At 39.8% G+C, this 16,808-nt stretch overlaps 1 protein-coding gene across 1 annotated transcript in view; it reads left to right on the forward strand.

The window, feature by feature from the left end:
• The window catches only part of LOC120564712 (NACHT, LRR and PYD domains-containing protein 3-like), a 29,980-nt gene extending 13,687 nt beyond the window's left edge, over window positions 1-16,293 (forward strand). Inside the window, exons 6-17 of the mRNA XM_039809903.1 lie at window positions 2,072-2,121; window positions 5,648-5,800; window positions 5,903-5,985; window positions 6,105-6,246; window positions 7,996-9,796; window positions 9,896-10,069; window positions 10,808-10,981; window positions 12,091-12,264; window positions 14,415-14,588; window positions 14,702-14,875; window positions 15,101-15,147; window positions 15,490-16,293. Of these exons, the coding sequence (XP_039665837.1) occupies window positions 2,072-2,121; window positions 5,648-5,800; window positions 5,903-5,985; window positions 6,105-6,246; window positions 7,996-9,796; window positions 9,896-10,069; window positions 10,808-10,981; window positions 12,091-12,264; window positions 14,415-14,588; window positions 14,702-14,875; window positions 15,101-15,147; window positions 15,490-16,028 (3,685 nt within the window). The 3' untranslated portion in view covers window positions 16,029-16,293. The remainder of the gene's footprint in view (window positions 1-2,071; window positions 2,122-5,647; window positions 5,801-5,902; window positions 5,986-6,104; window positions 6,247-7,995; window positions 9,797-9,895; window positions 10,070-10,807; window positions 10,982-12,090; window positions 12,265-14,414; window positions 14,589-14,701; window positions 14,876-15,100; window positions 15,148-15,489) is intronic.
• Window positions 16,294-16,808: the final 515 nt, after the last annotated feature.

A 16,808-nucleotide genomic window follows, 5' to 3' on the forward strand; every position in this document is an offset into this window, starting at 1 on the left:
GACACAATTAGGAAATCTAGGCAAAGGGGCAGGCTGGGTGACGAAAAAAGAACCTGTAGCCATAATGCTAGCAGGCCGAGAAACAGGCTTGAATCAAACCTATTAGCAGTTGGAGGTGTAGTAGTGGAAATGAAGCGTATTGCCCAATGAGGAATAGAGTCCTTTAACCAAGGTTTCTCCGACACCTTCTCATGAGCTTCCAACAAAAATCTCTCCTTTTGGTACTCATTGGTAGCCTTCTTCCACATGGTCTTTAGCTCCACCAAGTCACAAACAAGATCACAGAGTTCATCCGAAATAATCTCCGCTGGTCCATCTTGGTCATATTGTACTGTTACGGGTACAATGTCGGACTCATATGCTCGACTCAACTCGGAGTAGAAGGTAAGTTTGGAAACACTGGCGAGTGAGACACACAAGGAGTAACAACAATCTGGCAGGGAACAAGTGAATACAGGTGAGCATATATACACGGGGGAGAGGAAGACAACTAGACACAGGTGAATAACATTAGGGTGGAGACAGGTAATCAAAAATGGTGGGAAACAAACAAGGCAGGAAGACAAGTGAAGTGAATGACAGGAAGTCCATGAAAACAGAAAACATGAAACCATCTAAAACAGAAACTTGACACAAGGACAAAACCATGACATCCTGTCCACTTACTCTGCTGCCAGGGCACTCAGGTCCACAACCCAACAACTCCTTGTCATCCCCCAGACACGCCTAAAAACCAGAGGGGACCGAGCCTTTTCTGTAGTAGACCCCAAACTCTGGAATTCCCTCCCACCCCATATCAAATCCTGTAACACAATTGTAGGTTTTAAATCAAACCTGAAGACGCTTTTACTCTCTTGATTTTAACTCCCTTTAATTCCTTTTTTTTTAAGATTCAGAGCAATTAACTGAACTCAACTTTTTTTTCTTCTTCTTCTTTTTGTATTAGCAAATTTTGTTCCATTGTTGTTTTATTCTATGTTACATTATTTGACTTTACCTTTGCCTAACTATATTCATGGAATCTTGCACACTTGATTATGTATCTTTAAGGCATACTGTTTCTGCCTTCCCTGCTCTACCTGTAAAGCACTTTGGGTCAAGTGTTGTTCGTTTAAATGTGCTATACAAATTAAATGACTTGAATTGACTAACTGAACCAAATAAAAACTGTGACTTCTGTGTTGCAACTTTACCCAAAATCGTATGGAATATACGGGTAAGGCATATACTTTATATACTTATGCACACTTGTTTAACACAGGTTCAGTCTCACCAGGAAGTCAAAATATCAGTGGCATAGTCCTTTAAAGTGGGTGGTTGGTTATGACGGCTGGACATATAACAATGGACTACTTCCTCTATGAATGTAGTTAAAAGTAGGGTAGCTTATTCTATCAGGTGGAACATATCTATCAGAACGGACTACTTCCTCTATAAATGTAGTTAAAAGTAAGGTAGCTCATTCTGTCAGGTAGAAAATATCTATCAGAATGAACTATTCCTCTATAGATGTAGTGAAAGTAGGGTAATTCATTAGAGGTAGAAAATATCTATCAGAATGTACTACTTCATCTATAAATGTAGTTAAAGTAGGGGTATTTCATCATGACATATAGGAACTATCTATCAGAATTGCCTACTTCCTCTACAAATGTAGATCATTGTGTCAGGTGGAAAATATATTGGACTACTTTCTCAATGAATGTAGTTAACAGGTGGGGGAATTGTTTCCAGGGAAGAGTGTACTGAGGTACTCCGACTCTCCACTGAACAGGACTAACATTCTGGGACAAATTTTATTGTTGTCATTGAATGTTCTAATGCTCATACGAGCATCAACTTACAAATGAAAACAAACTCAAGCCATCAATCAACCAGGTTGTGATTGTTATAATATGAATAGTAAATAGGGTAGGCGTTATAAGCTATGGCTTCAGCCTACACCTTTTCGGTTACCACCCTTGTTTGTAATGAACTTGCTGTACTTCTATTATGTTTTATGTTTAGTAACCGAATAAACCTTCATTCATTCAATTGTAATGTAATGTAACTCTCTCTGTCTGTCTTTCAGTTATGGTATACTACTATGGTCCATTGTCACAGGGAAACAACCATATGGAAGTAAGTGTCTGTTGTGTCTTTAGTAGGGCTGTATTGGTACGTGTATTCGTTCCGAACCATTTTGGTACAGGATGTTCGGATTGGTATGTGACATTGGTTTGGTGTGCCCTATGACCCATAAAAGTATATTTATGATATCACTTCTGAATGGAGATGTTAAGATACTAGCTAAGCTTCTTGCTATTAGGCTGGATACTGTTATGATGGACATAATATCGTCAGATCAGACGGGCTCTATTAGGGGGCGACATTCTTTTTCTAATATACGCAAGCTCCTCAATGTCGTTCACTTTCCCGCATCCCAGGAGATTCCCGAGGTGGTGGTCTCCCTGGATGCGGAAAAAGCATTCGATCGGGTTGCGTGGCCCTATTTATTTGCGGTATTGGGAAGATTTGGATTTGGGTCCAAACTTATATCTTAGATACAGTTGTTATATGCATCACCTAAAGCAGGCGTAATTACTAACAAATTGTGTTCTAAGTCCTTCTCACTGTCTAGGGGTACCCAGCAAGGTTGTTGCCTTAGTCCACTTCTCTTTGCTTTAGCTATCGAACCTCTCTCCATTATGCTGAAAACCTCACATCGCTTTAAGGGAATCTACAGAAAACAGTTAGGATATAGAGTGTCCTTATATGTGGACGACTTATTGCTTTACATCTCAGACCCAGTGTCATCTGCCTCTGACATCGTGAATATGCTACACAGATTTGACAGGTTTTCAGGATATAAATTACATTTTTTAAAGAGTGAATGTTTTCCAATCAACAACTAACTCCCCTGATAAATAATCTTAAATGCGACCTTCAGAAGTGGAGTGTTCTGAACCTATCCCTAGCAGGCAAAATAGCGTGTATTAAAATGAACATATTGCCGAGGTTTTTATATCTCTTTCAGCGTATTCCAGTCTTCCTCCCAAAGACATTCTTCAGACTTGTTGATAAACTGCTGTCTTCATTCTTGTGGGGTAACAAACATCCTAGAATTCGTAAGATATTCCTTCAGAGGCATAAAACAGAGGGAGGTATGGCCCTGCCCAATCTGATGTATTATTATTGGGCAGCAAACTTACAAAAAATAGTTTATTGGATTCAAAGACCAGATGCTGATTGGTGCCAACCAGAAATTGATGCGTGTATATCATCATCACTCCCTGCATTAGTTACCTCAAAGCTCCCCCTTGCTCCTAAACAATACTCCTCATGTCCTATTGTAATCTCCACCTTAAAAATTTGGTCACAATTTAGACAAAATTTCAATCTGACGGACTTCTCTCTTAATCATGTCTGCAATAATCGTGTCTTTCTCCCAGCCAAATTAGATCCTGTCTTTGTCCAGTGGCAGAGGGCAGGATTAAGTAAATTCAGTGATCTCTACATAGATGGAACTTTTGCTACATTTGATGCTCTTTCCTCCAAATTTAACTTACAGCGCTCTAACCTGTTCCGCTATCTTCAGATTCGCCAGTTTGTTTGTACCATTAGCCCATGCTTTCCTAATTTACCTCCAAAAAAAGGAATAGATATCATTCTACAAACTCCCATGAGCCAGAGGTCTCATCTCAAAAATCTATAATAGTATCACACCACTCAATAAAGTATCGCTCGATAAGCTCAGAACAGATTGGGTGGAAGAACTTGGAATAAATATCTCAAACGCAACCTGGGATGGTGCATTATTTAGAGTAAATGGGTCCACCTCATGTGCCTGCCTTGGCTTGATTTAGTTCAAGGTTCTCCATCAAATCCATTATAGTAGAGTCAGACTCTCTAAGATATATTCTAATGTAAGTGAAACATGTGAACGTTGTCAGGTCGCTAAGGCCGACCTGGCCCATATGTTCTGGTCCTGTAATAAACTATATTATTTGGAGTGGAAATCAGCACATCCACCCAAAGCCTCCTCCTGGATGAAAGACTTGATCCTATTCCTTAAGCTAGAAAAGATAAAATATTGCATTAGAGGGTTGACCCAAAAATTCCATGATACATGGGCCCCTCTACTATTTTATTTTGAGAAACTTGAAGTCTTCCCACAAAACTGAAAATTAAGCAGGAATAAATCCTGTTGTGTTTGTGCTTGTGCCCCCTTGGAGACTCAGGGACCTCAGAAAACATGTGTAGTTATAATCACAGAAGGCGTATAGCCTACTTGTACTGTCTTGAATATCCACTTTTTCTCTTATTTATTATTTTGTTGTGTGTGTATGTATGTACATGTATATATGGATATATACGCATTTTTGGTTTTTATTTTATTATTTTTGTTATTATTTCAATCTTTTATATTTTTATGCATGTAACATTTTCACTGTAATATTGGAGGTGTGCTTTTCGAGTTTATTCCCACTATTGAATTTTTTTTAATTTTTTGTTTTTATTTATTTTTTTGCACCGGCAGCATGGTGGGGATGGGTGGGGGGAAAGAAAATAAAAAAATTATGTATGTTGAATATCTGTGACCAATACTCGTTTTCTCAAAGAAAAACATGTTTAAAAAAAAAAAGTATATTTATGTTGACTACTTGCATACACGGAACAGAAATTCTGAAGTGCGAGCTTCACCAAGAAAGGTTTTGGCAGTGCTCAGCTAGTTAAACTTGGTTTAAGATGGATCCAAAACCAGAGAGGCAAAAGGGAAAATCCAGAAATACTAGAAACACAAATAACTGGAGGAAACTACAGACAATCTAACACTGAACAAGAGAATACTAACATGATTCATTTGGCTGAAGAGGAAAAAGTGAAATACATTAGTGACTCAACAGGAAGCAAAGCTAGAGAAAGACAAACAAAACACTACAAAGTAATACAGGAAGTAATGCATGTGAACATACAGAAGGAATGGATCTAGGAAAAGAAAATAGAGGATACGGAAGAAAAGAACACGGTATGGAAACCATCAAAAATAACTCCTCTGCATGTTTAAAATATTACTATAGAGTGCCATCTCAAACTTTTATGTGCTTTTCAAGTTCACATTATTTTGTCCAGTGTCAGACTTTGTGGTGAATCCTCTGTTGCTTTGAGGATTACCCATTAGGGCCGGGTATCACCAATGACTTCCCAAATGGATTTGATTGTGATTCATAAATGTCCCAATTCAATTACATTTTTCGATTTGATATCAATTAGGTTGTGGAAATTTCAGTTACAATGGCAATTTTGCTTGGATATAAAAGGTATTCCCAGAAAATGTGTGTAAATTATGTAAATTGTAAGAAGCAACCCTCAAATATTTTTTACTTATACATCCATGGTGAAAAGGCATATATTAAAAGATCGATTTTCAGATATTATTAATCAATATCAGATGACTCACACAAAGATTGATTTTTAATGCTACAATGCAGGTACACATTTAAATCAGCAGTTAGCATAGTTGTCCCATTTACCAAAATTTTACCTGAACCTTAATATAAGCATCATTCCAGACCGTCTTTTCAGGTATTTCCGAGGTCTCACTAACCTCAAGGCCACTCTGATAGCATTTTTAATCATTCCATTTTTAATCATTCCTCCAATGTAGATGCGAAGCCCACCAGAGTGCAACTTCTCATCCCGGAGGGACAGCGTCCACTGCTGGACGATATCAGGGGCCAGGCTGCGGGGTTGGCAGAGTTGACAGGACTGATGAAGAGATGCTGGGACAATAAACCCAAAGAAAGGCCCCCTGCCCTTGGTGTGGAAACTTCTTCACTTTCTAAAACTGCATTGACACAGAATTATAATAAGCTTGAGATGCCTCTAATGTCACACATTTACTCTATGTTGTGTACAACAGAGTGTACAACTGAGACAGAAGAACTCTATAAGATGCACAAACATGCAATTAATGACGCTGTCCATGAAGTGCTAAAGAAACTGGTGAGGAACAAATCTCTTCATAAGCGCATAAGTCATGCTGAAAGAGTAACATTTTGACACAATGCAACAAATCACTATTTTTGTCATTTTGTGTAACTCGCTTTTTTTCTCCTTTGCAGGACCAAAAGGAAGAAGCAGGAATGACAGAGTATAAAACAATCGAACCAATGAGCGCCGCCAGGGAACTAACGATTTTCCAATCAGCGCCATTGGCGGGACTAACACAGATGTCAAGATGTCCAGCATTTGTTTACATAGGTGGTATGTCGCCAACATCCTACTTTGTTTTTACTTCGCTCCAGTGGTGTACTGGCCACCTAGCATACTGTTAGCCTTCGCCATATTGATCTGGTGGACCATCTGAAAACATTTTTACATTTTGCATATGTGTTCCGGGACTGGGCTCTCTGGCCAATCACAACTAAGTTAGTTAAAATTGTGTTTTGTGTCATAGGCTCTGCTGAGCCCACTGCATCGCTCCTGTTGCAGCCAGGGTTTATGCTTGAGTGCTTTTTTTATGGCCAATGTACTGTGGCCAAGACGGTTCAACAGAAATGCAAACACAAATACAAAAGCTACAACATGAATGCAAAAGCCACAATACAAATGCAAAAGCTACAACGGAATTATCTTGAACGGAAGTGACCGTCTACGCAGCAGTGTCAGCTCAGTTTTTGGAATTTGTTTTGAAAATTATGGGGGTTCTTTGCACACCGATGTCCACTTGTGTAACATTTCACATGTGCATTCATGAGGCATGCTGAATAGATTTCTTGAATATTACTTTTGTTTTCGTTGCTTTTGTGTTTGTATTGTGGCTTTTGCATTTGTGTTGTGGCTTTTGTATTTGTGTTGTAGCGCTTGCATTTCTGTTGAACCGTCTCGGCCACTGTGTCAATATGGGCATTAATATTACAGAATTCCAGCCGTATTGAACAATGACCAGACATATGTTTTAAATAGCCATATAATAGCCTACATTTAAACACAAAGTAAAGAAATGCATATAACCAGTTTCATTTATCATAGTTTGAAAACTACACTGTTCCCTGCCTTGTCAAAATTATAAATACATCTTAATAATGAATGAAACTAACATTCTCGGTACCAGTTAAAAACAGGCTGTAATTATCTTAGTTATGGTGGAACACATTGAGTTGAGTAGTTTATTTGAACAAAGTTCAAATACTTACAGGCAAAGGTATCAAAATCAGGGGTATAGCAAAAGGTCTACACTAACACTAGCAAACACACACTAGAAATAAGGCTGGAATGCTGGCACAAAGACGATCTGGCGACTGACTAGAAAAAGGGTGACACTGGGGCCGGGTAGACAATTAGACATAAGTGAAACACATTATGGCGGGGACAGGTGTAATCACACATGGTGGGAAAGCAAAGAAATACTGTAAGTGAAGGGATCTGGAACGAGACAAGACAGTAAGTAACAAAAAAAAACAGGAAGTGCCAAAATATAACTGAAAAAGATGAGAAACAAAAACATGACCTAAGAGGATGAGCTACAGATGACACAGTGTCTCTGTCAATGACGGAAAATATTTGGTTTACACATTACTGATTTAAAATACTATTAATTCATTCATTCATTTATTTGGCATATTTCCAACAGACATTTTGACCTTTGATAATTTCATCTGCCAGACAACTACACATGCTACCGGCAAAAACCGGGTATATGACGGCTAACGTAAACCATGGTTGCGACTCTAATTATATATTTATAATTATATATAAATAGTTTTGAGTGAAATGACTTGTTTCACTATCAGAATGTAAACAATTAGGTCAGATAACATTTGGAAAGCCTAGAAGAGCTGTCCGATTCAATTCCCCATTCAACAATTTATCAGGTGTTGCAGCTGAAGGATACTAAGTAACTTTCCAATATTTACACTATTCAGGACCTAGTTCTAAAATGAGATCAATAGATTTAATGACTCACATTCACTGTAACAACCCCTTATTGATTTCATTGTTTTATTCATTCAGAGACTCTTGACTCTTCTTCAAAGTGCCAGCGAAAACTCAAATCCAACCTACAAAAAAGGTTCTACTGTGTGTTTGAGGGGATTGCTAAAGCAGGAAACTCAACAGTTCTGAATCAGATGTACACACGGCTCTACGTCAGAAAGGGAGGGACTACAGAGGTCAATGATGAACATGAGGCCAGACAAATTGAAACAGCATCTTGGAAACCAGACAGACCAGAAACAACAATCAGACAAGAAGACATCTTTAAAGCCTCGAATGAAAGAGATGAACCGATCAGGACAGTGATGACAATGGGAGTGGCTGGCATTGGGAAAACAGTCTTAACACAGAAGTTCACTCTGGACTGGGCTGAAGACAAAGCCAATCAGGACATCCAGTTCACATTTCCATTCACTTTCAAAGAGCTGAATGTGCTGAAAGAGAAAAAGTACAGCTTGGTGGAACTTGTTCATCACTTCTTTAGTATTACAAAAGAAGCAGGAATCTGCAGCTTTGAAGAGTTCCAGGTTTTGTTCATCTTTGACGGTCTCGATGAGTGTAGATTTCCTCTGGACTTCCTCAACACTGAGATCCTGACTGATGTAACAGAGTCCACCTCAGTGAATGTGCTGCTGACAAACCTCATCAGGGGGAAACTGCTTCCCTCTGCTCGCCTCTGGATAACCACACGACCTGCAGCAGCCAATCAGATCCCTCCTGAGTGTGTTGACATAGTGACCGAGGTCAGAGGGTTTGCTGACCCACAGAAGGAGGAGTACTTCAGGAAGAGATTCAGAGATGAGGAGCAGGCCAGCAGAATTATCTCCCACATCAAGACATCACGAAGCCTCCACATCATGTGCCACATCCCAGTCTTCTGCTGGATCACTGCTACAGTTCTGGAGGATGTGTTGAAGACCAGAGAGGGAGGAGAGCTGCCCAAGACCCTGACTGAGATGTACATCCACTTCCTGGTGGTTCAGTCCAAACTGAAGAATGTCAAGTACGACGGAGGAGCTGAGACAGATCCACACTGGAGTCTAGAGAGCAGGAAGATGATTGAGTCTCTGGGAAAACTGGCTTTTGAGCAGCTTCAGAGAGGCAACCTGATATTCTATGAATCAGACCTGACAGAGTGTGGCATCAATATCAGAGCAGCCTCAGTGTACTCAGGAGTGTTCACACAGATCTTTAAAGAGGAGAGAGGACTGTACCAGGACAAGGTGTTCACCTTCATCCATCTGAGTGTTCAGGAGTTTCTGGCAGCTCTTCATGTCCATCTGACATTCACCAACTCTGGTGTGAATCTGCTGCTAAAAGCAAAATGGTGGTCTAATCCATTTAAAGACAGATCTACACCGACACATCTCTACCAGAGTGCTGTGGACATGGCCTTACAGAGTCCAAATGGACACCTGGACTTGTTCCTCCGCTTCCTCCTGGGTCTTTCACTGGAGACCAATCAGACTCTCCTACGAGGTCTGATGACAAAAAGAGGAAGTACTTCACAGACAAATCAGGAAACAGTCCAATACATCAAGAAGAAGATCAATGAGAAACTATCTCCAGAGAGAAGCATCAATCTGTTTCACTGTCTGAATGAACTGAATGATCATTCTCTGGTGGAGGAGATCCAACAGTACCTCAGATCAGGAAGTCTCTCCACAGATAAACTTTCTCCTGCTCAGTGGTCAGCTCTGGTCTTCATCTTACTGTCATCAGAAAAACATTTGGATGTGTTTGACCTGAATGAATACTCTGCTTCAGAGGAGGCTATTCTGAGGCTGCTACCCGTGGTCAAAGCCTCCAACAAAGCTCTGTAGGTGGATATAAGTATATGAACAATTTCAAATACTCTTAATTTTATACATAACAAATTAAATATATTTGTTTGTGTTTTTTGCTATTCCTTCCCCAGGTTAACTAGCTGTAACATCTCAGAGAGAAGCTGTGAAGCTCTGTCCTCAGTTCTCAGCTCCCCGTCCCCTAGTCTGAGAGAGCTGGACCTTAGTAACAACGACCTGCAGGATTCGGGAGTGAAGCTGCTGTCTGCTGGACTGGAGAATCAACTCTGTACACTTGAAACTCTCAGGTCAGTATTAAGCTGATTGTAAAGTTTCACAGTGGGTTTGAAGAGTTTCATAAAATTGGACATGAAAAAACAATGTCTTCTCAAATCAGATTTACTTTCAAGACCAGTGGTTTTTGTTTTTGACATCTCTGTTAAGGCTGACAGACCAACACAAACATGCTCAGACAAACACAAAGAATCTAATCATAAGGGGTGGAAATCACCAGAGTTCCTACGAAACAACTTCAACAAACGGACAAGGTTAAACTAACCTATTGAAAACAGCTAACAGTGAAACAGCAAAGTTAACTTTACTCACTTGTCCATCAGGAAGACAGTAACCTCTTCTGTTTTCCTTTGGAATCTTTCAGGTTTGTCCAGCGTTGAAACCCCTTCCTGACGTTAACACGACTCTTCCTCTTTTCCTTTTATCTATAAGTATTTATTTCAGTTTTATTAATTTGGACTGTGACTGATGAGAAACAACTTTCTTATATGCAGCTACTCAGTGAAATGACAAATAAAGTGAGTTGAATTGAATATACCACCCCCACACACACACACACACACCATTAGCCCCCAACACCCAGGGCTGTGTAGGAACACTGGAGTTACAGTTACAGAGAGATACAGTAGGTGACCATGGGGAGAGATTCACTGAATTTGACAAAAAGTGTATTGGATTAGCAACGCTTACTGCACCTTTAATAACATTAAATATTAAGAGCATTGTTGTCAAAAGTGTACATGTCTTTTCAGGCTGACTGGCTGTAAACTATCAGACGGGAGCTGTGAAGCGCTGTCCTCAGTTCTCAGCTCCCAGTCCTTTAGTCTGAGAGAGTTAGACCTGAGTAACAACGACCTGCAGGACTCAGGAGTGAAGCTTCTGTCTGCTGGACTTCAGAGTCCATACTGTACATTGGAAAATCTTAGGTCAGTATTAAGCCAATTACACATGATCTATCTTAAAAATAGGGTGCAACAAAACACAGGTAAAATCAGATTAACTTTTATGACCAGTAGTTTATATTACTTAGATATCTGTTAAGGATGACTGACCAATACAAACATGCACAGATAAACACAAAAATGATAATCATTATGCAGAGAAAATGAAAAGATTGTATAACTGAAAACATGGCTCTCAATCACATTACAGTTTTTTTCAATTGCTAACACACTAAAATGACATGCATAGCACAATTATTTAAACTGACACACAGAGAACAAAACCTCTTCTCAAGTCTCCAAAAGTCTAAACACATTTTCTGCTTTACACACATTTTGCAATTCAAAATGGCTCTTTTTCTGCATAAGACAACAATCTGACATAAAGTCACATGTTTGCCATTTCAAAACACTGCCATTCAAAATGACACTACATGAGCTAACTGGCCAATATATGTGCCACCTGGCCAAACACCTCAATGGTTAATTGTTACCACTTCAATTAGGAAGTAAGCACTATGAAAAGACCACAGGTGAGCACCTTTTCTTTTCTATATATTTTTTCTGCACATTTTTTCTGCAATTTTCTTTTTCAGTTTACTGTTTTTAGGAGCATATTTTTGTTCAGTCCAATGTAAATATATCTGCTGTGCCTATGTTGCACTGACTTGTTTGGTGAAAAATAAAAAAATAAATGTTTCAGCAGCATGTGTGGGTATCTGCAAATATTTCTGTGCATGTGAACAATCTGAAGAATTTTCTACAATTTGAACTATTTTAGTTTTTTATGGCAAAGCATACTAAAGATGAGAGTGCTTTTCATTATGCCCAACAGTGTGTAGTAGGATAGACAAAAATCTGGTAATATGAATGAAGTGTGTGCCATTTGGTGCAAACGTTTGATTTTGATAATTATATATGTAGTTTTGGTTGTAGTGGTTCTTTTTGCAGATGAGGTATTTTGCAGTTTGGGTGTGTGGTTTTGTGAATTGTGTTAAGTATTTTGATAAAACCAGCCTAGTTTGCAAAATTGTGTTTTAGCAATTGGAAAAACTGTAACATGTTGTCAAATGTGTACATTTCTTTCTTTTCAGGTTAACTGGCTGTAACCTCTCAGAGAGCAGCTGTGCAGCTCTGTCCTCAGTTCTCAGCTCCCAGTCCTCTAGTCTGAAAGCGTTAGACCTGAGTAACAACGACCTGCACGATTCAGGAGTGAAGATACTGTCTGCTGGACTTCAGAGTCCATACTGTACATTGGAAAATCTCAGGTCAGTATTAAGCCAATTACACATGATCTGTGGTAAAACTGCTTTGCGGTGGCTGTGCCATTGTTTTTCTATGGGGAGAGCCGTGAAGACAACTTGGAGAAGTTGTCTTGGCGTGGCGCACCGCTCAAAATTGCCACTGAGCACTGCACTCAAAGTTCTAATTATTTCAACTTTGACCTCGTTTCCCACTGACCTTTCAAGGCGCAACCAAAACCAGACCAACCAATGATGACGTATACCTGTGCTACACTTTGCCTCTGTGCCTGCAATATGCTCTGCGTCCAAACCTCGCGGTTTACCTCTTATGTGCAGGCGGCTTTAAGCTGATTTAAAGCGTCACAGTGGTTTTGTAGTTTTATGAAATGGGAAATTAAAAATCTCTTAAATCTATTAGACTTTTAAAAACTGTCTTCATGACAGTGTGTAGCAAAACACAGGCAAAAAAAAATCTGAATACCGTTTAAGACCTTAAGACTTTTAAAGGAATGTTGAAATAGGGTTATTCACCATCTCCTCTATATTTATATAGGTGGGCAAATGCATTTTTGTCTCAGTGCATGCATTGTCGCTAGCTTAGCGTAGTCAATGGAATCCTTTGTTGCCGGTTAGCATGTTGTGATTAAAAGTGAGCCAACAACAACAAAAAACAACTTAATTACTTCTTATGGCCTGTGTATTCACAACGAGTACAAATAGCAATGCAGATTAAGACTAGACGATTTCCTAGGCAGATATTTATTTGGGACTATATTGGGTGGAAGTAGCCTACAGCCGAAACACTGCTACTTGGCGCAGAGATATCACGCAGCAACTCTGTGTGAGTACAGGTCTAATATGGGTCGATCTTTCCCGTAAAATAACTATGCGTCACGTTTACAGTAATCACTTACTCTGTGGACCCTGTTTATTGGGTCCATTCGGCATTTTTCCCAGTTGTCTTTATCGCACAGAAAAAAAAGTTGAGGACTGCAGGATGGATCGACGTCAAGAAATCCTCGGTAGCTGTGACACAACGTACTGCGGGTGTGGCGCCAGTGTTTGAGGTTATTATGTTAATATTGAATATACGTTGTTCATAGGACCCCCCATACAATTTAGAACAGTTTAGTTTCTCGCCTATTCATTATTTTTGTTATTTTAAAATGCATGTAGTTACAGCAAAGACTGTCTAGCAGTGTGTAAGTCAGTTGCACTCCTCGCCACTAGGCGGCGACATTGACCAATAAATGGCAGGATGAACGCTAGGACCAGAACTAACGTGAGTTTTTTTTTGTTTTGCAAAAGCGTCTGTTAACATCGGCCGCCATTAGACTTGTGACACTATAGTACAACTTATATGGTCTTTCTTCTGTTAATTACAGGTAAATAACAGTATGAATCAAAACATGATCATATGTAGTGTTGTTAATTTAGCAAGTAGCCTTCTTGACGTGTGTTGTGATAGTTTAAAACGTTAGCATCACAAACGTTAGCACTGCTGTTAGCTAGCTGGTGAAGTCCGTGTGTATCTGTTGGGCTGGCGTGTTGTGTGAGCATTTATGATTGGGTTCCTTTTTGTTATTCAGTGCCAGATGTTATTAAATGTTGTTAATATAATCTGTTAAATTGATGTGTTTAGAATCACTGTATAGCATGTAACTGGGGCAGCTGTAATGATGCAGGGTATTTTGTGTTCAATTGAGAATGTGCTGAGGGACATTTTGGTTTTATAATTGTGTTTTAGTTTTGCAAAAGCGTCTGTTAACGTCGGCCGCCATTAGACTTGTGACACTACAGTACAACTTATATGGTCTTTCTTCTGTTAATTACAGAAATGGAGTTTTTTTGAACATTAAAATATGTGGCACCAGATTCATCCTTCTGTCGTCAATCTGCACGTGCTACACGGGCACGCTCATCTCTATCTGACACGTTGAGCCTGGTCATCAATGGCAGTACCTTGTCCCACTCGCCACAGCACAGACACTCTATTTCAGTCGGCATAGGTTGGCATATTCCCCCACACTCACACTTCCAGTTTGTGTTGGCTCTCATCCTCACGTCCTCGGGCTGTTGAGTGATTGCAGTCTGACTGTCTGAGAAGTAATCCTCTTCGTCTCTCATAAAATCCACCATGTTCTTCGCCATTCACTGTGAACATTTCTTTCAAGGTTGAGTGGCTGTAACCTGTCAGAGAGAAGCTGTGAAGCTCTGTCCTCAGTTCTCAGCTCCCAGTCCTCTAGTCTGAGAGAGCTGGACCTGAGTAACAACGAACTGCAGGATTCAGGAGGGAAGCTGATGTCTGCTGGACTTGAGAGCGCATACTGTACACTGGAATCTCTCAGGTCAGTATTAAGCTGATTGTTAAACAGTTGATTTTCAAAGTCTTGCTCATTCTGCTTTAGGTTCATATCAAAGAAGATGGTCAACATCTGTAAAATTGTCCTTCTTATTCCAGTCTGTCAGGCTGTCTGATCACAGGAGAATGCTGTGCTTCTCTGGCCTCAGCTCTGAGCGCCAACCCCTCCCATCTGAGAGCGCTGGACCTGAGCTACAATCATCCAGGAGAGTCAGCCGTGAAGCTGCTGTCTACTGGACTGGAGAATCCACACTGGAGACTGGACACTCTCAGGTATGGACAGACAACAATAGCTCATACACTGCAAGTGCCTCTAATTTTTTCTAATGTCATGTCTTTCTGCTCTAGCCCAATATCATGAAGGACTTCTTATTGCTTCTTATTCCTATCTTCAGCCTGTTTCTCCGTCACTCTGGCAATAGAAGGAAGACTGCTTCATGTTTAACAGCAGTTAGGACTCATTTTGGATAGAAATTCATTCTATGTTTCTTCCTTCAGGGTGGACCATGGTGGAGAGCAAAGGTTAAAACCTGGCCTGAAGAAGTGTAAGTTTGGATTCAATTTGACTAATGACGGCTAACCAACACACAGTCAGTTTCTCTTTAAATACAAAGCTGGGTAACACTTTATTTGAAGGGTTGTGCACAGGTCTGACATGACACATGAAGGAGTCTTTGTGAATGTTGTTTCATTTGGTAAATTATGATATTTTTTAATGCAACGTTGGCATTGTTTGAGATGTTTGTGTTATACCAACTTGACATTAAAACATTACTGACGTGTCATTAAACTTTATAGAAATGAACAACGTTAGCACACAAACATGTAATAAACCCTTCCGATGTGTCTGATGGTAAACTGCTGCTGTGTCTCTTTCTCTCCATCAGATTTCTGTGAACTCATAGTGGACACAAACACAGTGAACAGAAACCTGTCTGAAAACAACAGGAAGGTGACATATGTGGAGGAGGAGCAGCCATATCCAGTTCATCCAGAAAGGTTTGACTTCTGGAAACAGCTGCTGTGTAGAAATGGTCTGACTGGTCGCTGTTACTGGGAGGTCGAGTGGAGAGGAAGAGTTCGCGTAGCAGTGAGTTACAAAGGAGTCACCAAGAGAGGACCCAGTGTTGACTGTATGTTTGGAGTGAATTATCGGTCCTGGAGTCTGAATTGCTCTGATGATGGTTACTCTGTCTGTCACAAGAACAGAGAAAAAGTCCTTCCTTCCTTCTCCTCTGTCTCTGTTTCTCACAGAGTAGCAGTGTATGTGGATTGTCCTGCTGGCACTCTGTCCTTCTACACAGTCTCATCTGACCAACTGATCCACCTCCACACCTTCAACACCACATTTACTGAACCTCTTTATCCAGGATTTGGGTTCAGGTTGAAGTCATATGGTTCCTCAGTGTCTCTTTGTTCTCCGTAGGTGGGAGACAACTACCAGTCCTGTGTTAAATGTTGGAGGTGGACATAGAAAAAGGTTGTTGTTGAACTCGAAAACTTCTTTTAAACTGACCGTTGTTGATCTAAACAGGGATGGAAGAAGTATTTAGATCCTTTACTTAAATAAAAGTACTAATACCACACTGTTAATCTGTTACAATTAAAAGTCCTGCATTGAAATTGTAACTTAAGTATAACTACGTAAGGAATCAGGAAAATGTACTTTAAGTATTAAAAGTAAAAGTTCTCTATGCAGAAAAGTCCTCCCATTTTAGAAAGTGTAAAGGATCCAAACAGTTGTGTGTTTAATGGTCTAATCATTTACGCTGGACTTGTAGGCCGTTATATTGTTGGCTAATTTCATTTATAATAAAACTGCCTATTTTATAAACTACATAAATGGGCTTTGTGTGCAAAAATTTTACAGTAATTTGTAAAGTAACTCCTAACTAAAGCTGTCAGATAATGTAGTGTAAAAGTACAACATTTCTCCCTAAAATGTAGCAGAGGGTTAGGGTTAGACTCAAATAAAGTACCTCAAATTTGTACTTAAGTGCAGTACTTGAGTAAATGTGCTTAGTTACATTCCAACACTGAAAATGAAGACTGCCCAGCTTATTCATTGCCTTAAAATGTTTTCAGAAGCACATTTCGGTGAACAATTTTTGTAAAATATGCAAAAGTTTCCAAACGTTTTCAAATCTGGGAGCGACAGCCCACGCGTGAAGCGTTCGTCCAATCAGGTGCCTCTGCAATGGCAATG

This window comes from Perca fluviatilis, chromosome 8, assembly GCF_010015445.1.
Source record: "Perca fluviatilis chromosome 8, GENO_Pfluv_1.0, whole genome shotgun sequence".
NCBI lineage: Eukaryota > Metazoa > Chordata > Actinopteri > Perciformes > Percidae > Perca > Perca fluviatilis.